This window comes from Pantherophis guttatus, chromosome 1 (genome assembly GCF_059756535.1).
Source record: "Pantherophis guttatus breed Tessera chromosome 1, ASM5975653v1, whole genome shotgun sequence".
Classification (NCBI taxonomy): Eukaryota; Metazoa; Chordata; class Lepidosauria; order Squamata; family Colubridae; genus Pantherophis; species Pantherophis guttatus.
The window spans coordinates 119,547,990-119,571,717 of record NC_142063.1 but is presented as its reverse complement, the minus strand read 5'-3'; the positions used below and the strand labels follow the sequence as shown (position 1 = coordinate 119,571,717).

The 23,728-nt window shown below is 39.0% G+C and overlaps 2 protein-coding genes across 12 annotated transcripts in view; one reads left to right on the top strand and one right to left on the bottom strand.

Moving 5' to 3' along the window:
- Positions 1-877: 877 nt before the first annotated feature.
- On the bottom strand, positions 878-11,079 carry RNF25 (ring finger protein 25). The gene is made up of 10 exons (XM_034433722.3): positions 10,655-11,079; positions 8,495-8,566; positions 8,069-8,171; positions 7,897-7,964; positions 5,622-5,691; positions 5,433-5,504; positions 4,806-4,946; positions 3,328-3,417; positions 2,637-2,771; positions 878-2,236 (listed from the first exon to the last, which is right to left on the bottom strand). Exons 1-10 carry the CDS (start codon positions 10,702-10,704, stop codon positions 1,544-1,546), a joined length of 1,494 nt encoding a protein of 497 aa, XP_034289613.2. The 5' UTR covers positions 10,705-11,079; the 3' UTR covers positions 878-1,543.
- The window catches only part of STK36 (serine/threonine kinase 36), a 25,813-nt gene continuing 12,797 nt past the window's right edge, over positions 10,713-23,728 (top strand). For 2 of the 11 annotated variants that reach the window (XM_087881653.1, XM_087881648.1), the window contains exons 1-17: positions 10,781-10,987; positions 11,778-11,862; positions 12,268-12,385; positions 12,665-12,805; positions 13,892-13,969; positions 14,676-14,806; positions 14,898-15,147; positions 16,903-16,996; positions 17,105-17,274; positions 17,372-17,568; positions 17,656-17,770; positions 17,877-18,020; positions 18,472-18,651; positions 19,354-19,451; positions 19,754-19,859; positions 21,075-21,216; positions 23,448-23,575. In XM_087881653.1, the coding sequence (XP_087737779.1) occupies positions 12,302-12,385; positions 12,665-12,805; positions 13,892-13,969; positions 14,676-14,806; positions 14,898-15,147; positions 16,903-16,996; positions 17,105-17,274; positions 17,372-17,568; positions 17,656-17,770; positions 17,877-18,020; positions 18,472-18,651; positions 19,354-19,451; positions 19,754-19,859; positions 21,075-21,216; positions 23,448-23,575 (2,058 nt within the window). In that variant the 5' untranslated portion in view covers positions 10,781-10,987; positions 11,778-11,862; positions 12,268-12,301. Of the gene's footprint in view, positions 10,988-11,777; positions 11,863-12,267; positions 12,386-12,664; positions 12,806-13,891; positions 13,970-14,675; positions 14,807-14,897; positions 15,148-16,902; positions 16,997-17,104; positions 17,275-17,371; positions 17,569-17,655; positions 17,771-17,876; positions 18,021-18,471; positions 18,652-19,353; positions 19,452-19,753; positions 19,860-21,074; positions 21,217-23,444; positions 23,576-23,728 lie in introns of all 11 variants that reach the window. The other 9 variants (XM_087881652.1, XM_060687873.2, XM_087881651.1 and 6 more) reach the window with 8 other exon arrangements.

Below are 23,728 nucleotides of genomic sequence, written 5' to 3'. Positions count from 1 at the left end.
CTGCAAATAGATTGGTTTTAATTTTGCTTGGAGGAAATGGAATCTGTCTGCTAGCATTAGGAGTTAAATGCTTTCTATAGAATATGATACTGAAATAGAGCTGCTCACATTGCTCTATGTTGCTCTGGATCTGTTGGACTTCCACTGACTTTGTACTGAGAACATAATGAGCCTATAACTATTCCAGCCCATTCTTGCAAATACCATCAAATGCAGCCAAGGGAGACTCGTGCTACTCTTACTTTCAACCATTGAAGAACCAAGCATATTTTTTTCAGTTCACTGTCACTAGCACACCAATTTGTGAGGCATGATAATCCTACAAAAGTTCTGGAAATTGTAAATTACATTGATATAAATTTTGATTTCTGAGAACTATTGAATAACATGTATGTGGGTCAGTGGTGGGATTCAAAATTTTTTACTACCGGTTCTATGGGCATGGCAGGGGAAGGATACTGTAAAATCTCCATTCCCTCCCCACTCCAGAGGAAGGTTACTGCAAAATCCCCATTTCCTCCTGATCAGCTGGGACTCAGGAGGCAGAGAATAGATGGCGGCTGGGCCAGTCAGAAGTGATATTTACTGTTCTCCAAACTACTCAAAATTTCCACTACCGGTTCTCCAGAACTAGTTGGAACCTGCTGAATACCACCTCTGATGTGGGTGTATGTGAGCAAAAACACATTTACATTTTCCCCTCTCCACTACTGTGGTAGAATACAATCCTCTGATCCCAAGATTGGGTACAACAAATTTGGGCCAAAAATGGTAGAAGAAATCACTGCTTGCATTGCTTTTTATATTTCTGGTACACTTGCATTTAGAATTGAAGGCTCAGTGTAATATCTTTTGAAATACAAGAATCTCAAAACTCTGGAGACCAACTGTTTAATCATATAAAATAGAAGGTACTTTGGTACTGACAGTAGTGAAAAGATCACTTTAAAAACCCTCACATCCCAGTATGCAGCTTAACTGCAGACTTCTGTGGTTCAGAGGACCATTTACACATAAAAGGATTAATTAGTAGGATTAATTCCCAGGGCTAATTCTAAATCTAATACTATAGTGCACTCTTTTGCCATTATGTTTAGCACTAGTGACCATAAATAGTAAGCAATGTGGCAAAATTGATCGAAACCCCTGGACAATAAAGAGGGAGACCTGTACCTCTTTAAAAATATTCTAAGTGTTTAACAGTGCATTTTCCCAATGGCCTTTCCAACTAAGGGATTTCACTCCCGACCACTAAAATAGCTCCATTTTGCTAGAAGATATTTCAATATACGTGTAAACTGTATGTGACTGTCATTTATTGCTCTCTCAAATTAGGCATTTGTCCCTTTGCAGCATTCTAATCCTCACAAACAGAATATTTGTTTGCAAAACTGATGCCATCCCAACAATACATACTGCCAGTGCATTAGAGAAAACTCCCAAGACAGCTGGGGGGTGTCCCCCCTGCTAAAATAAGGAAGAGTCAATGTCTGAAAGGCAACATGACAAAGTGATCAGTGTTCTCCCCCTTGATTGCCATCAGCTAAGAACTTCCTTCCGTCTCTGGGCCCTGAAGTTCTTTCCGTGGCTTTGGCCTGGATTGCCCCCGACCTCTTGGCATTCTGGGATAAGTTACATACTCTCTTCCTTTGGTCTTTTCCCATCTCTCAGAGTTCTGAATACCATGCTGACCTTGCCATGTGTTCTGTCCTCTGAGCTCACTATGGCAAATGTCCACTTTCTCTCTGTTTGAGGCTTGAGTTTTTGGCATTGGTATCCACTTGTCCATATTGTTTTTCTCTTCTTTGGCTGATGGGAGATCTTTGGCGCACAAATCTTTTTTATCCAAAAATGAAGGCTCCTGGTTGTGGCTATAAGATTTTGAAATATCTTGGTTGTATCTCCCATAGTTCCACCGCCCTCTTTCCTTCTTCCAATTAGATCTCCTACTTAAGGCTTCAGGTTCTTCCTCAACATACTTTCCTGTTGCCATCTCCAATGTCTTATAATGTAATTGCCAGCTAGGATTTTGTAAAGATGACTTCTCCCCTCGATTTCTTTCTCTCCTATTATGGTGATGCAAGCTAACTGATGATGTATCTGTATTTTTTACCTCATCGCTCATGGGTGTTGTACTTTGAGTGTGTTCTGAAATGGCTGGTGACTTCAGCTCATTCTTAGTTCCCAAGTCGTTTTCCAAGATGGCTATATGGTCATATTCCCTGACATCAGAGGGCTGAGAAGAAAGTGAACAAATTAAGATAAAATACATGAACCAGAAAGATCACGCAGCCAGGGCTAAAATATTGGTGTCACCAAACTTATATTCTCCAGCTTGATTCTATAATAAGCCTCTCATTGCAAGGAGGCTGCAATGTGCTCTTGAGAACAACAGCCAGCCAAAATGGCTTTGATATTTCAATCTTAATCAATTACCTAAGACACTTACGGAATTGCTTAAGATGTAAATATCAGAGTCAACTCTTGTGCTCCAAGACTGTCAGCCACATAAAAACTTACCTTTCATTTTCTTTCCCTGCGAAGAGGATTAATAGCTTCCTTATTTTGGATACTATTCGGTTTCTTCACTCCTTCCTTAATAGCCCTTTTTCCTTCTATTCTGCTGATCTACTCACCCTTTGCAGGGTAACAAAATAGCGATTTCTTTCCAGCTCCACGTCAATGATGCCACCTTTTTCTTGCTGCCTCTGGAAGTGCTGACGCAGCTGCTCTCTGTGCTGCAGTGTCTGTTGGTCAGGCTGGTATATTTCCTGAGGGGGAACAACAGCTTGTATTTCAGAAGAGTAGCAAATGGAACGTTTAGGCCCAACACTATAACTATGATGCACAGCTGGAAAGGAGCAGAGTTTAGATAAAGCAGGAAAAAAAAAAAAAGAACTTGACACTGTTCTTGGAAGGACAATTTAGGCAGACTTCCCTTTCCCAAGCTGTGTTCTCCAGACATCTTACACTAAAACTTTTATAATTCCTAGACCTACCTGGAAAACCTGAGCAGAAAAATTTATTTAAGATTTTGCACTACATATTAGACTATGTGCACATAGCTAAAAACTGTTATACATAGTGAGAATGAGAACATGCTGCGGACATTTAACGATTTTGTTTCTCCATCCCTCCCACACCCTGTCAAGCTAAAGAGCCCCAATGACGTCACTAGAAATAATTCAGCAAAACTTATTTAGGGGTATTAGATTTCTTAGACGATTTGATATATGACAAATGGTTTAGGCCACAAGCCTCTTGTTTTCCCCATCTTTTTAACAGTAATGGTTCCATGCAAAAGATCCGGCTGCCAATTTTCCTTACCATTAACTGCTGTGGTAATGGTGCTGCCTGCAGTGTGGCAAGGTCATACGCGAGAGGCTCCCTGCACACAGGGCATTGCACTTCAATATCCTGTGCAAGAAAAGATGACAGAAGCAACCATGAGCATCATGTAATTAGGCCACACCATAGGATATTCTGTTTTTACCTTCATACTGCTCTGATGCTCTGCCTTGGCGGGTAACAACTGCTTTAGGAGAATTCTAGTCAAGTCCATAGCTACTTCTCAATCAAAAGCAATTATCCCAGCACTCAGTATTAATGGAAAAGCCTGGATCCCAAGCTTTTTACCTAAATTTGCTAAGAGTGCCCTCCCAAGGTGCCACAACAGAGAGGAAACGGTATGGCATACTACCTATTATGTTGTTATCCATGATGGAGTCTATTTGGCATTTCATGCTTTTTTTTTTTTGCACTGCTGCAGCAATCTTACCCCTAACTACCACAATTCTTGTGATCTTAGAGAAAGTTGCATTCAGAGCTGCCCTCCTCTCTTATTTTTATGGAGGAAGAAAGAGAGGATCATTTCATACCTTGACAAATAACATGTCCCATAAAAGAATTATCCAGAACATAAAACATATTCTTGTCCTCTTTCATTCACTAAAAAAAGAACCGTCTTGGTCAAAATGTAACCATTTCCTTAAAGAAAAACTTGGAATGTCTTCTTCAAAAATAATGCACATGGTTTTTGTTCTTCTATAACAAAACCAGAAAGATTATCTCTATTCACAGAACCTTACTAAAACACTTTAGAGAGAAAGACATATTATTCATCTCCCACAAATTTTAAATCAGAATATTTCTGAAATTTATTTATTTATTTATTGCCTCTGAGTCAGACTTGATGTAAGGTGACTATATGGACAGGCCCTTGCCATTTTCTTGGCAACATTTCTTCAAAAGTGATTTGCCATCACCACCTTCTTCCTAGGGCTGAGAGAGGAGGACTGGCCTAAGGTCACACATTTGGCTTTGTGCCTAAGGCAGGATTAGAAATTATTTCCCAGTTTCTAGTCCAGTGCCTTTACCACTGTAACAAACTCTTCCAGACTTAAGGCACTGACTAAAGCTTCCCCACCTCCCCTACATATAGGAAATGGTGATTGAGAACACAGGGCTTGCATCAGTAAGAGGGAAGCCATTTATCATTTAGCCTTAATAATTTTATTACAATTCATTGTTATCCCCAATATTTTGTTCACACTGCCATAACTGAACAAACTGAAATAATCTGGTAATATTGACCTAAACCAGGTGTGTCAAACTCATGTTGTCAGGGTGGCATCACATGACATATCGGGACTTTTTTCCCCTTTGCTAAACCGGGCATGGCCAGTGCATGACACACCTGGCCAGCAGACCAGGAGTTTCACAGCCCTGACCTAGACTAAGAAGCCATTCCTGAAAAAAAGAACAGTCAAGCAGCTGCAGTGGCAAAATGGCAAACCATTCATTACCTCTCTGGACACAGCTGTCAAATGCTGCATTCTTTCTTTCTTCTGTGCATTGATTTCTTTCTCCATATATTCTATATAACTAGCAAGACAACGTGAGTGGAAGTAATGATAACATGTGGTTTTGGTGAAAGCCTCATTCTCCTGTGAAGATGAAAGAACAGATTCTCAGGAGTACATTAAGTTGAGCACGATACTTTCAGGAAATATTGCAGAGGGCAGTGTTTGCCACATTTAAATACTACTTCTATAGCATGTTATTCCAAAGAATCATATAAAACTTTCTGCGTATAACTAATGGATTTCTTTCTTTTTTTATTCCACGTATTATTATATTCTGTCCTTTGTGTGAAAAGCTGCTTCTGAGGATAGGTGGGTAGCATTTTCAAGTAGGCTACAGAAACAGGAGGATGCACCCTAATAAATTCCTGTGCCATATTCCATTGTTCTAAAATCTCCATTTGATTCTTTTTTGCATCGAGTTAACTGCATCACGACTAAGAGATTCCTATCTGGGCATCTTTTCAAGAAGCTCACCCACATTTCCTTTTTTCTCCTTTTGTCAATGATTTCAATTCCTCTAATTCGCAAAATAATAATAAAAAAGATGCTAGTCCAGCATGCTCTTACCTGAAAGCCATACAGGCAAATCACGCACTGCCCATGAGGGATGTTGTTGTCTGTGAGGATTTCTTTTCCCTTCTTGTTGAGAGAAAAAGCCAGTGGGTAATTTCACATCCTAAAGCAGAGACAGTCCAAGCTAAAACCATTCCTTACCACCACCCTGTTCAACCTCACGTCTCTCTCCTGTCCTCTTACCTCTATTAGTTCATACAGCACAGGTGTACCCAGTTGGCTCTCAGCAATACCTTGCAGTGTCTGGGAAATTCTAGATAGGCAGAAAAGGGACATCAAGAGAAAACCCAGAGGGCAATACTTAATAAGAATGGTTAAATTGATCAAACACAATGACAAGTGGAACGCTAATACAAGCACAGGCTTATTCTGAGAGACTGTAATCTGTAGCCCTGCACAAAAAAGATACTTCCAAGCACTTTAAAAGGAATGACAATAGGAAATAACTATACTTTCAGTATATTATGTCATATGAGTAGGCTACCACAACCTGTGGAACGAGCATAGGAAAGGAACCCAAGCTGCCTTTGCCATGGGATGAATGAATCTATGATAGTGGCTTAATAATTTCAAGGCTCCCCTCAATTTACCCCATGGTGGGGGTGCATTTCCCTCCTCATTTGGTAAGCAGCAACAGCAGCTTGGGTTGCCCAGCCTTTATGAGTCCCCTCTGAGGAGAAAAGGGCAAGGCCTTACGGGGATTGGTAAGGCAGGAGTAAAGAAATGTGGAGTAGATAACTCTGTCCAACTTGTGCTTTTCTTTCCATAAATTTCTCCTTTAACCTCCACTTCCAAAACAAGTCCCATATACTGAACCGTAATTTTTTCCCCAAAAAGTTTTGCTTCCTGAAAAAGTTTTGGCGATTATGATTGACTTCTTCAAACTGAACACAAATATAATTTCAGAATGATTGCATCTCACAGGAATCTTGAGTAATATGAAATTAACTTTTAATGACTATATTTAATTGCATGTTGTTTCCGACATGCTGCATGAGTTCAGCAGGGCTAAAAATATTTTGCTGCTGATTTTTGTTTCTACTCGGTGTCTGATGCATCTCGCTCTAGTGTCCAACAATAGTTAACCAGCACTGACGGATTCCAGTTGCCCCTATACCATTTTTCCACTGTGGCAATGTTCGGGTGAAATCTTGCACCATGATCATCACTGATTGCACCTAGATTTTTGGGAAAGAAATCCAAATGTGGATACCGAAAATGAATCTTCAGTGACATGTTGCACTTCATGGTCTTTCATGTTGTAAGAAGTTCGTCAAGCAATGTAGGATAGTGCTTGGTAATTGCCAAGAAAATTCCCTATGGCATCCCTAGATGCTTTCCGGACAATTTTCTCTGGTCCCACTGACATAGACATGGGCATCTTACTGCCCCTGGGCCACATCCAGCCCTTTGATTGACCCTATCCAGCCCGTGTGAGGTCAATTGGAAATTAGAAATAAAATGTAAATAAGACATAACATGTATTCTTACCAGAAGTACTAATGAAAACCATATAATTTACTGGTTTTTAGAAAGCAATAAAAGTAATATTGAGAAGAACTAAATTCAACCTATTGGTTCAATCACCCACAACAGTCCCAGTTTTTCATATGGCCCCTTGGAAAAATTAATTGTCCACCTCTGCACTAACAGATCTTCAAACTGCTTGTCATTGGTGGTGAATCTGATCTGTTGACCAATAAAAATGCCTTCCTTGATCTTGTTATCAGTTATTCTTGGAAACATCTGTCTCAAATAACAAAAACCTTCATACCTTTCTTGCTCATCACTTTTACAAAAATTTTCATCAATCCGGGTTTTATGTGACGTGGGGGGAAAAATATCTTTGTTGGATCAACAAGTGGTTCATGTGGCATGTTTTTCTTTCCTGGAACCAGATTATTTCAGAGTGGTCATTTCTTTTTAGTATAATGAGACTCTCTTGCACTATTGTCCCGTTCACATACGTAACAACAGTACTTGGTGTATCTGAGCTGCATCCCAAGCAGCAGAGCCACTACTTTTAGATATCCACAGATATGCTACTTATACTTGGAGTACCGGATGTGCTTCAACAACATTCCATTTTTTTGTATTTTTTTTTCAATGTGCGGAGCATAGCCAACAGGTACTGAAGGATATACATTATTATTGTATAAAAACAAAAGATTTCTACAAAATAGTATGTGATAGGTTAAATTACAGGTTATTTTCATGATTAGCAGCCAAAAATCTACAAGATTCACTCAAAAGTGTTCAGGAAGCAAAATCTTTGTTCTCCAGTTAATCCCGAAATATATTTTATATATAGAAACTACCTTGCATTATCTTCCTCCTCTGAGGGACAGCTACATATTAAGGAACAGAGCTACAGAAGTAAAAATGGGCATCAGAGACCCACTTCCAAAGGAAGCATGCAACTAATCAATAATTTTGATGATAAAATCAAAGTACTTACTTTTGAATCTGTTCATCTGATAATCCCCGAGGATTCTGGATAGCAATCTTTGGTATTTCATTTGGATACTAAAAGGAAACCAAGCCAAGTGTAAATATATAGCACAGCTGTAAATATATAGTACAGCTGTATTCCATGATGAAATAACTAGAAAAAAAAAGCATTTATTTACCTGCAGAGGCACAGACAATACAAGGGTGAAACAGACATACTGAGAATCTTGATCCTCAGCAGTTGCTGGGTGTAGGGTGATGGAGATTTCCCAGGGAATAGATCTAGTTTGAGAGAGGCACAAGCTAAAGTCAATTGTCAGAAAAGAGAACAAATTTAAAAAGTAACATCTTGGAATTCTCCTGGTGACTTTAACAGACAGCCTCCTTTACAATCTTAAGGATTTGTATCTATGTAACTCAGAGAATGATATAGGAGTGATGTGTCAATTTTATTCCTTTCTTCTGTCACATAAGCCAGAGAAGATTATCCATATGGAAATCTGGCCTCAGGTTTTATTAATTTGTAACTATTTACACATTAATACTCTTCTTGGTTATATTTTACACCTGTAAGCCAACAAAACATCTGACAATAAAGCAAATACCTGTTTCCTTTAAATACATGAAGCTCATCCAAATAGATAGACTCCAAGACTTCCACTTCTGAAGGCAAACCCCTGAAGAAAAAAAAATAATGTTACAAATATATCTCATTTTCTTAAATTTCTTCTGCCTGCATATTATGAGATGTTTTTAACAGCAATAGTATAGCAGGCAAGCTCCTTTCAATAGAGTAAGAGAAACTGATTCTTTAAAACAACAAAGTCACTTTGGAAATTAAGTGGTATTTGTAGTAAACATATAAAATAATTTGAAATTACAAAACACCCCAAAAACTATTTTTTTTTAAGAAAAGGCAACATTTCCATTTCAGGATTAGAATAGCACCATTATTTTTACAATAGATAAAGATCAAAGTCATCATTACATTGCTCATTATTTTCTAAGATAGATTTTCTATATGACACTCCAACCTCATCTATATTAAAAAGCTCCAGTTCTGTCAACTGCTTTAATTTCATACAGCAATGGCCAAAAGAACAAGAGCAAAATAGATGGAGACTGTATTACGTTTATAACATACATAAATGGGGGCAGGAGGGGAAAAGTATTTTTCTCTTAGAATAACTACTTCCTATACTTGTATAGCTAATGAATGTAACTGCTTTCATTCCTTCTTTGTAGGAAGGAAAGGCATTTTTTTAATCTACTAAAAAAAAAAAAGAAACATTGAAGAGTTTTGTCACAAAACAAAACAAACTACTCACATCTCTAGTAGTAAACAAAATTTAATTCCTGTTCCTTGAGTCTTTGAGTCAGACCTATAAGTCTGAGTCAGACTTATTTTTCTGTCTCTGTACCCTGTTTCTGAAACAGTATTATATCTCTCCCTTTTTCTAATTTGCCATGAAAGCAAAATAAAAAAGAACATTGCACTCTATACGTTACAAATATAAAGAAATAAATCATACTGAGATTAAATATCTGCATATAATAATTCAGTAAAGAAAACAGGAAAAGGGACAGACTAAATATGTCATCTATAACAAGCCAATTTTTCTAGCTGAAAAAAACAACCTGGCAGATAGTCCCAAGAGTGCTTTTCTGAATTAGCTTCTTGGATAAGAAGTGAAACGTTTTCAAGGATTAAAACCAAGAAAGTTCCCTTGCATTTCAGAAAAGCACCTTTGGGACAACCATGACCCGGATGATTGAGAATCTCCATGGACATTCAAACCTGGCAGTTACCAAAGTAATGCTACCATATGTAGGCTGCAAAAATCCAGATTACTATTAGATGGCAGGAAAAAGTATCAAACTTCTTTTTAATTGGGAGTTTTTAATTGATTATTTTAGTAGCTATTTTTATTGTCTTTATCGTTTTAATTTCTGTGAGCCGCCCCGAGTCCTTTGGGAGAAGGGCGGCATATAAGTAAAATAAAATAAATAAATAAATGAAATAACTCTTTGAAGCACTGTTGAGCTTTCGGGCCCAATGACCAAGGTTATTTGGCTTTTGTCCCAAAGGTGCTTTTTTCAAGAGGCAACTGGACTTTCTGGGTTTTTTTCCCCTTTGAAGACGTTTTGCTTCTCTCCAAGCAATTTCTTCAGCTCTGAAGAAGGGAAAAAAATACCTTTGGGACAACCATAACCTGGATGACTGAGAATCTCCATAGACATTTACTTTGCTTTTGTCCTGACGTTTCATCATTCAGCCCGAAAGTTCATCACCGCTTCATTGAGGCCAGCCCTGAAAGCCTGAGCCTGTATAACCAACTTTTCCCTGCCATAGTGGTGGGTGCGGATGTTTGCAGCACAGATCTACTTGTCCCAACATTAATACTTTTAGTACAGGGGTGGGCAAATGTGGCCCTTTTACAACCTGTGGACTTCAACTCCCAGAATTCCTGAGCCAGCCAAGTTCAGCTTGCTCAAGCTGGCTCAGGAATTCTGGGAGTTGAAGTCCACAGGTCATAAAGGGGCCATATTTGCCCACCCCTGCATTAGTATATTTCAGAGACAAGAGACTGATTAGAACTTCTCGGTTAAACTCTCCGCTTCCTTATGAACTCTTAATTAGGATTACGACATCCAGGCTGCAAAATAAATAAATAAATAAAATAAGAGGTTAAGCAGGGGGCAGCAAAGAAATACAGAATCCAGTTTTGGTGATTCGGACAAAACGACACCAACCACCCTCTTACCAATCCTCCCCTCCTGTCCGCTCTTCTTCTTCTTCACCTGCCGCGGCCATCTTTGCCAGCCAAAAACCGGAAAGAGGGCCAAATCGGCCACGAGTACTTCCGGCGCCGGGAGTTGCTAGGCGATAGATCGGCGACGCTGTCGTCTGACGCTTGGCAGGTAACGGGCATCTGGAGCGTTCGGGCTTCGTTCCTTCCCAACACCCCCACCCCCACCCCCGCCCTTGTGAGCGCCGGAGCTAAACCCCCATCGCTTCCATCCTCGCGAGGAGACCCTTAGCAAATCCCCAGTCGGTGGGGCTGAGGGAAGGGAAATAGGGATGGCGATGTTTTGCCGTGAGTTGAATCGTGCGTTCTGCACAAGTACTTAGATAGAAGTCAGTCCTAAGCGGTGCATGAATGTTCTCTAAACCAGTGTGTGGACTTCAATTCCCAGAATTCCCCAGCCAGCCATGCTGGCTGGGGAATTCTGGGAGTTGAAGTCCTCACGACTTGAGGAACACTGCTCTAAGTTGAAAGGGTTGCAGGGTTGCAGCCTTTCCGTCGCAATGCATCTTTGGCAAACGTTTCAGAAAGAAACAAGTCTAAACTGGATGGGATGAAGCCAAAGGAACTGTTGGCAGGAGCTGCAGTTGTCATCCCTTACTTTATTTATTGGAGAATATGCCTCTACTCACTGTTGTGGGTGCAGTGTGTGTTAGAAAATACAGTGAAAATTAGGGAGGGAGGGGGGGAGGTGCCTTTGGGAAGAACTTTATTTCTTGTTGAAATTGTGCAGTAAATTTGAGAAAGGTTGCTCGTTAAAAAAATATAATATAATATAAAATGAACATATAATGAAATAATGTTGGATAAAAAGAAGACAAAGGCATCAAAATAAAAGTAAAATGCAATCTATAAATTCTCACAATCTTCTTTGAGTCTTCTAAAAGCAGGTGCTAAAGAGCTGTAACAAGAGAGCCTCTTCCTTTCCAGTTTGAAGGATGAGGAAAGCAGAAAGCTTTGATTTTGTTTGTTTAATGTATTGCACCCCAAAGAAATGTGCTATGAAAAGTCATCCAAAGATGTTTCAGTGTTACTGGATGCTTTGGTTTTACAATCCTATGGCATTTGTCTTGTATTTTAGGACCATTAATGGAAATCACCGGAGCCCAATGAAGTTTCTAGAAACTCGGAGAGACACTGTCAAATCAAAAGGTTTCCAAACAAAGGTTAGAAAGATATGGTACATATAATAATGAGCAGACTTTAGTGAGCAGTGAGAAAAAGGAGCCAAATGTAAGCCAGAGAAGAGACCTTGTTGTATATTTTCACTGATGTTAATTGAAGTAGAGGTAGATATTCTTGCAAAATCTAGTTTATAGAGAAATTTAGTAATGCCAATATTGCTCAGCAAAGATCTAATAAGCTCCATGTTACAGGAAGAATCTAAAGTGTGTGTAATATACCATAATTTGGCATGGAGGCAACTTCTGAATTATGAAAAATCCAGAAGAGAAAAGGGCAAATGTGAGAAAATTATTAGAGAAGAAAAGAGGTCAATTCGAGAGTGTAGCAGAGGGAAGTACTTACGACTCAACTTGCAAGACCTAAGTTTCTGTTTCTGCACTCAACAGGTTATGCACTCATCCCTTTCCATACATACTAATCATGGACAGGTATCATGTGTTGGAAATGATTGGAGAAGGCTCTTTTGGGAAAGTCTATAAAGGACGTCGCAAATATAGCGCACAAGTAAGAGCAAAAGAGGAAGGTGATAATTGACTGAATGTTCAGCGGGGGTTGTTCTACAAATAGATTGTGTTCACATTATGATTAGCACTGATTTGTTGACTAAGCCACAATTATCTGGGCTTCCATAACATGCAAAATCAAAGTCAAAGAAATCTTATTATGGGTTATTAATCCAGACATAATTGGGAAAGAAAAATTATTTGACAAAAAAAATAGGAAAGAAGCCAAATAGTGATTTAGCATGTTTCCCCAGCCTTTTCTTTTCTTAAAACATTATAGATTGTGGCCTTGAAGTTTATTCCTAAAGTGGGCCGATCTCAGAAAGAGCTGAAGAATTTGCAACGAGAGATTGAGATCATGAGGGGACTTCATCATCCCAACATTGTCCAGATGCTTGACAGTTTTGAAACTGACAAAGAGGTGAAAACATATTGGCAAAACTATTTTAAAGTTAAGTGTAGGATAGATAGGATAAAGTGTGCCCTGCTCATCTTTAAAGCCGTTTCTGATGGATTATGTGCCATCAAATCAATGTATCTAGACCTTCTCCAAGAAGATTGAGGCCCCTAGAGCATATGAATTTTTATTTCACTTCCCAATAAAGCCATTTCATTTTGTTCAACCAAACTGAGAATTACAGTATGTTCCTTTTGTAAAAATCTGGGAATGGCTACTAGTAGGTTTCTCAATGGGATTCAGAGTAAAGCTCCCTTTTGCAATTGACTAATGGTGATTTTGTCAATGTCAGTGGGGTTGGAAATGTTTGGAATTTTGCCCAAGGCATCTATTACTACTGGTACTTCTTTTGCTTTCTCTTGTCACAATTATATTTTGCAATTTTCTCTAGTTCTTTCTTTTTTTTTTCCTGCTGTCTCTAGGTACTGCAATGTCCACTATCCAGACTTTTTTTTTAAAATCAATTTTATATTCCTTTCTTTTACTTCTAACAATCTTAATCTTTAGTGCATTCAAGTAATGTCATAAAACTGATTTCATTTCTTTTTTGCCCCTTCTCACAAAATTTATCTAAGCTTTAGTAAACGTCTTTTGTAAATCCAATATATAAATGTTATATAGATCATTCTCTTGCTTTACTTGTATAATTCCTTTTTGATTTTTAAAACATCAAACTATTTCTTTTGATGTCCGATGAGACATCATTTTCCATGTCATTTGTAGATCCACTTCCAGTTTCAATTCTGTCTCTATCTTCTCAGATAAAACTTGTTCCTCTTCTGCCATTTCCTCAGAAACATCTTTTGGACATAGTCTATCCCTACAAAAAAGATTGCAGTTGACATTATTGATGTTAACTTCTGATTCCATTTCTCAAAACTGTCCTGCAATGTTTTCAATGTTATAAGACTTTACAGTCATTCTGTAGCTATTAATTACCATAGATTTATGCTCAGTGCAGAAACGTTAGTCATAGTATTACTGTATTCTTTCCCTGTGCTTCTTTGTGAATGATTATATTGGCTTACTTTTCTGGTTCTTAACTGCTAGGTGATTGTGGTGACAGATTATGCTGAAGGAGAGCTCTTTCAGATCCTTGAAGATGATGGGAACTTGCCTGAGGAACAGGTAACTGCAGAGTTAGACTGGAGAAATAGGTACCCAAGCTGAGAAATATTACAGAGTGGGAATAATACGGTAATAGCAGTATAGGGGACTGATCTTCTTAGGTCATGTGCCCCATGCTGTTGCATCTACAAAGAATGAATGGGGAATCACAAGACTGAAGAGAGGAATAATTGTCACAGCCCTCAAAACATAAATAATGAGGACCAAGAAAATACTGTTCATTCATCCCTCTTTTACCAGGAAAAATACTAGAACAAATGATAATAATTTTGATGACAGTTCAGTAGTTAGTAGAATCTGATTGGGATTCATAAATAATGAACTCAGCCTATGTATCTTCAAGCATATGCTTGCCAGGTAGTGTTCATGGTTGAATTTGGACATCCTTCGATGGAGAGAAGAATCACTAACGGATTCTACATTCTGTGATCTCAAGCTCCTTCCTTATACCAAATCCCCCCAAAAACCATACTGCAGTATACTTTGAGAGCAAGCCTTTCATTAGGAGGGCATGCTTGGCCTGCAAATAGGGTAATATAGGTAGAGTATGTTTTTATAGTTTCTTGGGGGAAGATACTAAATTCAAAATTAAGCATCATCATCAGAGAATATAAAAGGTATGAAGGGGTTATACTCAAACTGGGAGAAGTTTTCGGAATAGTAAGTAAGCCTCTTCTCAGGGTTAGGATTGCAATTTCTCTTTCAGGTGCAAATTATTGCTGCTCAGCTGATTTCTGCACTCTATTACTTGCATTCCCACCGGATCCTACACCGTGACATGAAACCTCAGAACATCCTTTTAGGAAAAGGAGGCGAGATCAAACTCTGTGATTTTGGGTAGGTACCTTAATGATCTCCCTCCATTTTCAATTCCTGATCTAAGCACTGAAAAATCTTGGTTGTGTTTTTTTTCCCCCTTTTCTGGAAGGTTTGCCCGGGCAATGAGCGTTCAAACCATGGTACTGACATCTATCAAGGGCACCCCACTTTATATGTCTCCTGAGCTTGTGGAAGAGAAGCCATACGACCACACGGCTGACCTTTGGTCGGTGGGATGCATTCTGTATGAACTGTACGTGGGGACTCCGCCCTTCTACACCAATAGCATCTTCCAATTGGTCAGCCTCATCATCAAAGACCCAGTCAAGTGGCCAAAAAACATGAGCCCCAACTTCAAGGTAGCACTTTTTTTCCCCCGCTCCACTTAGTAAGATTAAGGTTGATTTCTACATGAAGGTATCCCAAAGTTGCTTTTTCAAGAGGCAACTGGACTTTAACCAGAAAGTCCAGTTGCCTCTTTAAAAAGCACCTTTGGGACAACCATGACCTGGATAACAGAATCTCCATAGACATGAAAACATGTGTTCTTTTTTTTCTCCTAGACCAGTGCTTTTCAACCTCTGTGCCATGGCACATTGGTGTACCACAAAAAGCCTACAAGGGTGCCACGTCAGTGAGCCACAAAGAAATGTTGGAAAGTGTTGTGGAACTGCACAGCCAGAACCCCAACTCTGTGACATCACATGGGTCACACTTATTCCAAGTCTCCTTCCAGGTCCCAGGAACCTGTGACATAATCGGGCTTTTAAGTTTTGTGACCTGGAAGTCCCGCCTATAAAATGTGCAACCACACATGTTAACACCTTGTAGTATGCCATGCATGAGATGAAAAAGATTGGAAACTACTGTCCTAGAATTTTTAGTCCTTCTGTGCCCTGTTACACTCAACATTTTCTATATTCTCTTTGGCCCTTTGCTCCCTCACATGGTTTCTTCTCTTTCTTTCACTATTCACTATCTGTGTTCAGCCCACATGAAGACTTTAAAAAGTATTTTAAAAGATTTGCCTCTGTTAATTCTTGACTTCAAGCTACCGCTGTACATAGATTTGATGCTACCCAGGTTATTAAAATTTGCACTGCCATTATAAACTAATGTTTGTTGCTATTTTAAACAGTTCCAAATATATGAACCTCTTCCTTCTTACTGGTTTGGGTCCTGCCTAGTTTCTTGGTAGGGAGATGAAATACATATTTTGCAAGTGTATTTGTCTGTTAAAGAATATTTCTGCACAATATTTTGCTGAAACCAGCAGAATATTTTAGCTACAGTTTGCCTGAAACTTTGAGAACTGTAAATTTAAACGTGGAAACAAAAATAACATTCCAAGATGTCTTGTGCTGATGACAGCCTCATATATGGTTGGATTACAGAGACTCATCCAGTCAAGATCAGTGTTCTGTCCCCAACCACACGCACACACACCAACAGACGTTCAGGAGTTAAAGACCAAACCAGCTGGCAAAATCCTTTTCCTTAAGATAACAGAACTTGGCAACAACCTAGTGGCCGCCTGCCAAGAGTTTATTATTTACAAAGAGGAGAGATAACTTCTCCCCACTTCTGATACATCAAAAGAAACAGCTCAATAATTACAGAGTTAATCAAGTCCAGAGATAGTCCAGCTAAGTCTTATAGCAAAAGTCCGGCAATGCAGAATGGCGTGGAAGCTTTCAGCTTTGTTCGTCACAAGGTTTGACTGGCCACCACACTCCCTTTTATATCCTGTGGGGTGTGGTCCAGTGACTCAGCCTAATCTTGGGCATGCCTTTTCTTCTGTTGCGCGCGCTTATCTCTGCAACGCTGGTGTGGATCCAGCCAAGACTCATTACCCTCATCACTGTCCATCTGTGGCTGCGTGGACGTGCTTGGCCCTGGCCCTATCTCTTGCCCTTCGGCGGACACCGAAGGCATTGCCAGAGAGGAGGGTCCTGGAGAGGGAGGCCTTGCCAACTCCTCTTCTTCACTCTCGGAGTCCTTTCCTGCCGATGACACAGGCTCAGGTAACGGAGCCACAACACTCAGTGAGAAACATTAGTCATGCCTACCAGTTTAATCAGGAGAGTTCTTTCATATGTTACATTACTTTATAGAGTTTCTTGCAAGGTCTCCTGATGAAGGATCCTCGTCAGCGTCTATCCTGGCCAGAGCTACTCTATCATCCCTTCATTGCTGGACGGGTGACAGGTAAGTATGGTGCTTTTCTTTCTACCATCTCCCCCTCTTGCTTTTGTATCTGCTTTAATGTATGCAGTCCATCAAAATCTGGCTACTGACCTGGATCCTTCTTTGCAGTGATCAATGACACAACAGAACAGGCTGTTACAAACCCTTTCACTAGCAAATTGACCCCTGAATTACAGGCTCTGAAAGACCAACAGGCAAATTTCCTGGCCCCTCACAGTGGTCAGTCAAAGATTTTGAAGAAGGCACGTCAGAAGATGGCCCAGGAGGCTCAGAAAAAGGTGAAATGGATAGCACATAATCCTTGGGAAAGGTCCTTTTGATATAGTGAGTCTCAGGCCGCTACAGTAATGTAACGTGATTTTTTTTCTACTACAGGTGGGCGAGAAATCCAAGCCTCTTTTGAAAGGAGAAATAGCTAAGGAAGGCCAGGGCCTTCCATGGAAAACCTGCCCAGTTCAGGCAGATCCCAGAGAAAGGCATCAGGCGTCTTCTGGTTCTGGAGAACAGAGGGCCTGTGTTCTAGAAAACCAAGGATCAGAATGGGAGCAAGCAGAGCCACCCCCTACGCCTCGGTGAGAATTAGGTATTGGATTTAAGGCAAGAACAGCTCTCTGCTGTGCAGTCTTACTTCAGTCTTCATCTTTCTTCTTCATGGGTAGGGAGAACAGAATTACACATGACTACGACCGGGAATTCCCAAAGGGGAAGCCAGCAAATGGTGGACCAGAAGCACGAGACAGATGTAGCATCAACACTGTAGATCTGGAAACTGAGGTAAGCATATGTCTGTATACCTTAGCACTTTGCATAATAGCAAAGACATTTTTTTCTTGACTTCCAGGACATTGTGGCCCTTGTGGGACACATTCTTTTTCTGTAGGAGCTGGATAGTGATGAAGAATGGCAGCAGCTAATTGATGCCACAGATCCTGCAAATGTACAGCTCTCTGCCCCATTGAGTCTTCTGGGAGACCCTGATTTTGTGCAGCGCATCCGTACCCGAATGCAGGATTCTGGTCAGCAGGTGAGATGTACAAAATGTCAAAGAACACTAGATATGTTTTAGGAACTATTTCTTCAAAATTTAAACTACATGCACTTTAGAGAAAAGAGATGAGGACTTAAGTGAAAATACACTTCTGTGGTCAGACCCCTTTGGCAATTTTGGCCATTTAGCTATTACTCCTAGGAACTGGTGAGGCATAAAATTGAAGGATTAAGTAAATCTTTAAGAGTTGAAGAAAGTCAAAGTCAAGAAAGTCAGAGTTCTTGTAGGGGTCAAGGGAGTCTAAAAGCTAAGCCGGAACATGCCATTGATTCTGGGGGAAATGACTGTACGAGGTATATTGAGTGAACTTAGTAATTGTTGTGCATATTATTGAAGACAGTATGACTAGAATGAATAAACTGTAAAATGTTGCACTTTAGGGGCTGGTAGTTTACTGAATGTTTCTGTTTCTAATGTGTTTTTATAGGTCTTAGAAGGAATGCTTGAGGGTGCTTCCCATCTTCGTCCTGTTCTTCATGTCATTTGCAACTTGTTAAGTACACGATGTAATTCAGAACTACTATACACCTTCTGCAGGGATATAGACCTATCCCATTTTGTGATGCATCTAGTGAGGGACATCTTAGAGAGCTCCCGTATCAAGCAGGTAAGAAAGAGGTATTATTTAAACAATCAGCTCATTTCCAGAAAAATGATCTGGGTGGATCATTTTGCTATATGTGTTTGTTTGGGGTTTTTTATATGAGCATAATTTAAACTGGCATTTTTATGTTTGATTTAAAAGACAGAGGTCATATTTATTGCACTTAATTTACCCAAAGTTGATAGCAGTATTGGAGTATTTGAAATGCAGAATTTGGTGGGAAGAACAGCAGGGAACTAGAGAGAATAGTACTATGGCTAGCCTCATCAGTTGACTTCGGGAAGGTTTCATTTTGCTCAAGTTTTCCATAGCTGATGTCTTACATTTAAAGTGCACATGAACAATCAAGAAAGCCAGCAGATTTGATTTAAGTTAGAACTGAAATTTCATACTAAGGCATCACATTTGCCTGAAACTTATCTCAATGCTGCAGGAGCCTCACAATCATGCATGATAGTTTTGTCTAGACAAATCAATCAATCTTTCTTTCTTTCTTTCCTTCTTTCTTTCTTTCCTTCCTTTCTTTTTCTCTCTTTCTTTTTCTTCCTTGCTTCCTTCCTTGTTTCCTTGCTTTTTTGCATTTGTATGGGCTGCATCTTGCACAAAATTCAGCAGTATTTCTGCAGAATTCACTGAGATATTCCTTGATCTTTTGGAGATCCCTAGACAATTTTCAGAATGTGCATTCTTTTCTTTGTCCTACAGCAGCCATGGCATATTACACTGCTAATAGATCTAATTGCTGTGATGTTAGCCTTCTTTGCCAGTGATTTCAACCAGGAGAAAGATAAAGAAAAGCAAAGGTAAGAAACTTGCAGGATAAGAATAAGAAGGCAAAATAAGTTGTAATACTATTTTCAGCAGAATAGGGGCAGGCAACATTGAATCACAGAATGAATGGATATGTCTGAATAAGTGGTGGTTCTATTCTCCTGCTATGTCTTTTTTTTTTTTAAAGCAGGGCATGGCAAATAATGTCTCCAAATAGAAGCCCCTATACTGCAGGAATTGAACTAGTTAGAGAATGGAGAAAACTGAGTTGCTGTGGTGGGGCTTCAGAGTTTAGCTCTTACATCTTAAATCATAAACACAAATGGTTTTCTAGTTTGCAGGAATTTTACACGTCTGCCAGTCACTTCCTAACTCTGCTACCCACACTACTGACTCAACCAACAGATCAAGAAAGCAGGCTGAGAGAACAAAGCCTCATGGTAAGTATCCATGCCTTACCTGATCTTTTTTTTTTTAATTTATCCAGCTGTATTCTGTTGCTGGCTCTTTCCTTCTCCTCCTCATTCAGCTTCATTATCTGTTGCCCCAATCCATATGCATGCTGACACACTCATCCCTCAAGGCTCTCCTCAGCTAAGGAATATAGCTTCATGTAATTAGAAGCCATTATAGAATTATTGAATTCTATGTATAGGACAGCTTTTTTTTAGGTACGAAAACCTTAACTTTAAATCTGATTTTAAAAAAGTCCTGCAGAGTCAGAAAAAAGTCAGAAAAAAAAATTGATAACCCTCTTGCACTTCTGCTTCTCGGTCCTTGATATTCAGTAGCATAATGTGTCTGGACATGGAGTTTCTAAATATCTTCCATGATTTAAAACCTTGACAAACTTACCCATATGGATTTGTTTGTAAAAATCATACCAAATTATAAATCTTAAGAGCAGGATTTGAAAGCTTGATGTTTTCAAGTCTTGGTTTTCCAGCATATTTTTCAACATGTGGCAAATTGAATCTAAGTTTCATGTAATATTATTTCCTTAATGTAGGTAATCAGGGAAATGGTCCTAGAGAAGGAATCCAGAGGCCATGAGGAAAACCCCAGTTGTAGAACACACATGTGTTATATCCAGAGAGACAGGAGAGCATTACAAAGAAAGTCAGAGTAGCTCACCCAATCCCCGACTCCCTGAGGTATAAGAGGGAAAGAAGGGAAAACATGGTAGACTTGCAATAACCTATTATTATAGCCTATCTCAATAAACTTATGGAGTCTGTTTCCGGATCTGGTCTACCTGGGACATGGGACCCTTTCCTCCTGCTTTTCCAAGAGGTTGGTGCTCCCTAGGTCCTACATTCCCCTCACCTTCCACCATTCAACCCATTTGGCCACCAAGCAATATATGAGCTTTGCTAATGAACCCAGGGAGAGTATATTTATCTTATTTTAGCAGCACAGCTTCCTTGTGTTGGTCTAGGGCAGGGGTGGGCAAATGTGGCTCTTTTACAACCTGTGGACTTCAACTCCCAGAATTCCTGAGACAGTCAAGCTGTCTCAGGAATTCTGGGAATTGAAGCCACAGGTTGTAAAAGAGCCACATTTGCCCACCCCTGGCCTAGGGTATTATTCCTTCTATCCACCTTTAAATCTGCTCCATCAGCATTGTAATATTTGCCCTTTTTTCCTTCCTTTAGTGTTTTACCCATTTATGTGAGAGCATGGATCGTACCTGTCCATCAGTCTCCAACACCTTCTACACCATCTTGCTTAAAGATCATCAAACCCTTCTGGATGCATTCTACCAGGGTGCAAGCTTTGAGCACTCAGCTCAAGGAGGTAATGGATGCAGTGGCAAAGAGACTGGCCTCCTCGTATTTTGAGGATACTACAAATTGGCCATTAGATTTCTCCATCAGAACTTTCTCTTATTCTTAATTGATGGCTGCTTACAAGCATGATATTTCTCTTATATTCTCACATAATTCTTACCATGTTTTTCTCCTGTGTGCTCTGATCCAATTAGAGTACACATAGCAGATGTGATATTGATGTTCCACGTAGTGCAATCAAATTTGTTTGCATTACTATTTACAGGGAATAGAAATGAATACTTAAATTTACTTAAGCCACTCAGACCCACTTATGTGAGATGGGTATCTATGTAGATTAAACAAATAAAATACGTTCTCATTGTGAGGTGTCTGGGTTTATACTTTATCTTTTTGCCCTGAACTTCACTGAAAATGCCCCAATAAAGCCTGATTCTCCTCAACAAAGACAATTGTAGCTTTTAACATCTTAGCTTATCTTTTTTAATTTCATTCCATGTCTTAACATAATTATTTTGAAACAACATACAATTTGTATTTATCAAATAAACCTCCATATGTTTTACATTTTTTCTAATATTGAATACTGTTTTGTTCATCAGTTCTATTTGATCCTGTATTTTCATATTTTGTTTGTTTCTTTGTCTTCAGTTTATTAATCTTAAAGCTAACTAATGCACCAAATTTTTTTAATTTTCTCATTGTTGATCATCAGACCGAAAACCAAGAAAGATACATAGTGATTCTTCCAAGCAGATTTCTGTATTGTTCCACACCTATAGACAGAACCTTGCCAAATTAAAGGACTCTACTATTTACATCAAACATTTATTGTGAGAACTATTAAAGAGGGGCTGTCTTTACCCTCTTTCTCTCATACCAACTATTTGAACTAAGATGCATCTTACTTTCTGGAATGCACCTCTTTCATCTTGTGAAATTGGCCCCTAACATTCTATCGCAGCATTCAGTGCCGTTTAAAATATCTCCCAATACCAATATAAATCATCTACAAAAGCTCTCAACTTGTAAACCTCTTTTTTAATTTGTACACCTAATATCCTCTCATCTTGCCTTATATCTCTATTCCAAATTTCAAGAACCAAGATAAACGAGAAAGGGATAATAGGCAGCCTTGTCTTGTTTCCTTTGACATTGTTAAATCTCCATTTGTGCTTTCTGTGAAGTATAAATTGATTTTACCCATTTTATAAAATTATCTTCAAAGGTCTTATCTTCTAAAACTTCACATAAACAGGCCAATTTAAATTATCAAAGCCTTTCTCTGCCTCTAAAAATTAGCATAGCTTGCTTTTCAATATGCTTTTCCAAGTACTCTATGATGTCTAATACTTTTCCAATATTATCTTTTAATTGTCTTTTTAAGTAAAAAATCCACATTGGTCTTCATGAATAACTTCTTCCATAATTATTTTCAATTTGTCTGCTGAAATAATTGTAAATAACTTATTATTGCTATTCAATAATATTGGTTGCTGGAGTTAAATCTCATCCCTCTTTATGTATTAACGCTATATTAGCCTTTCCCCAAATCTCCTCCCCATAGTATAGAATTTATCATATTTTGGAGGGGTTATAAAAGTTCATGATCAAAGCATTTGTACTAAGAATGTGGTAATTCATCTGGTCCTGCTACTTTCCCTGGTTTAATATTTTTTATAAATTCAGAAATTTTACTTATTGTTACAGGTCCATTCCTAATCTGTCTTTGGTTCTCTGTAAGATTTGGTAAATTTTGTTTTTTTAAATAATCATCCTTTTATTCCAAGGGAATATCAGATCCTTTGTACAAGTTAAGAGTAAGACTGATTTAAAAAAAGTTAGTATAGCCACATTGTCCATTGATATAGTATCTCCCTCTTGACATTTCAAAACCCTTTTCTTTCTCTTTTCTTAATTTATACACTAGCCATTTCACTGGTTTATTTTCGAATTCAAATTAAACTTCTACAGTAACAGATATCTGTGTGAATAGTAAGAGAAAGGGAAATCAAGGTGAACTATGCCAAGCAAAAGAATTCTGAATTTGCAGTAATCATTTTTCGATTGTTAGAGAATGAGACTTTTCTTCAGGGGCATGAGGCTTAGCAGCATGTCAGAACTAATTGACTTACCTCACTTTTGCACCGTTTTAAGATACCAAAGCAGGGAATTATAAAAAGGGCTTATTTTGTATACATGTAATCTTTCTACTGTATTCTTGATCCTTACCAGCAGTATTTCCAAAATCAGCTGAGCCAGCACATGAGTGGTGTCAATGCTTGGCAGCTGCTTTTACAGAAGCCCTGGCAGCATCCTGTGGCATCCCAGGAGGGCACCTCACACATCAAAAGGCCAAAAAGCAGGTGTGAGTTGACTTTGCACGTATACTTATCGGCCGTTGACAACGCGGTCTATTAAAGCAGCAGAGGCTGTAATATCATTGGCATCAACTGCAGTGAAAGTGTTGCTTCCTGGCCCTGTGGACCATATTGATATCAGTGGAGAGAAAACTTACT

Excerpts from the sequence above, each read along its gene's own strand:
- RNF25 (XM_034433722.3), bottom strand. The coding sequence starts at position 10,704 with ATGGCCGCGGCAGGTGAAGAAGAAGAAGAGCGGACAGGAGGGGAGGAT. Across the intron at positions 5,692-7,896 it reads TCAGATGAACAGATTCAAAA|AATTTCCCAGACACTGCAAG; the intron begins GTAAGTACTTTG and ends CTGCCTATCTAG. Across the intron at positions 5,505-5,621 it reads TGCTGTATGAACTAATAGAG|AAGGGAAAAGAAATCCTCAC; the intron begins GTAAGAGGACAG and ends TCTCTCAACAAG.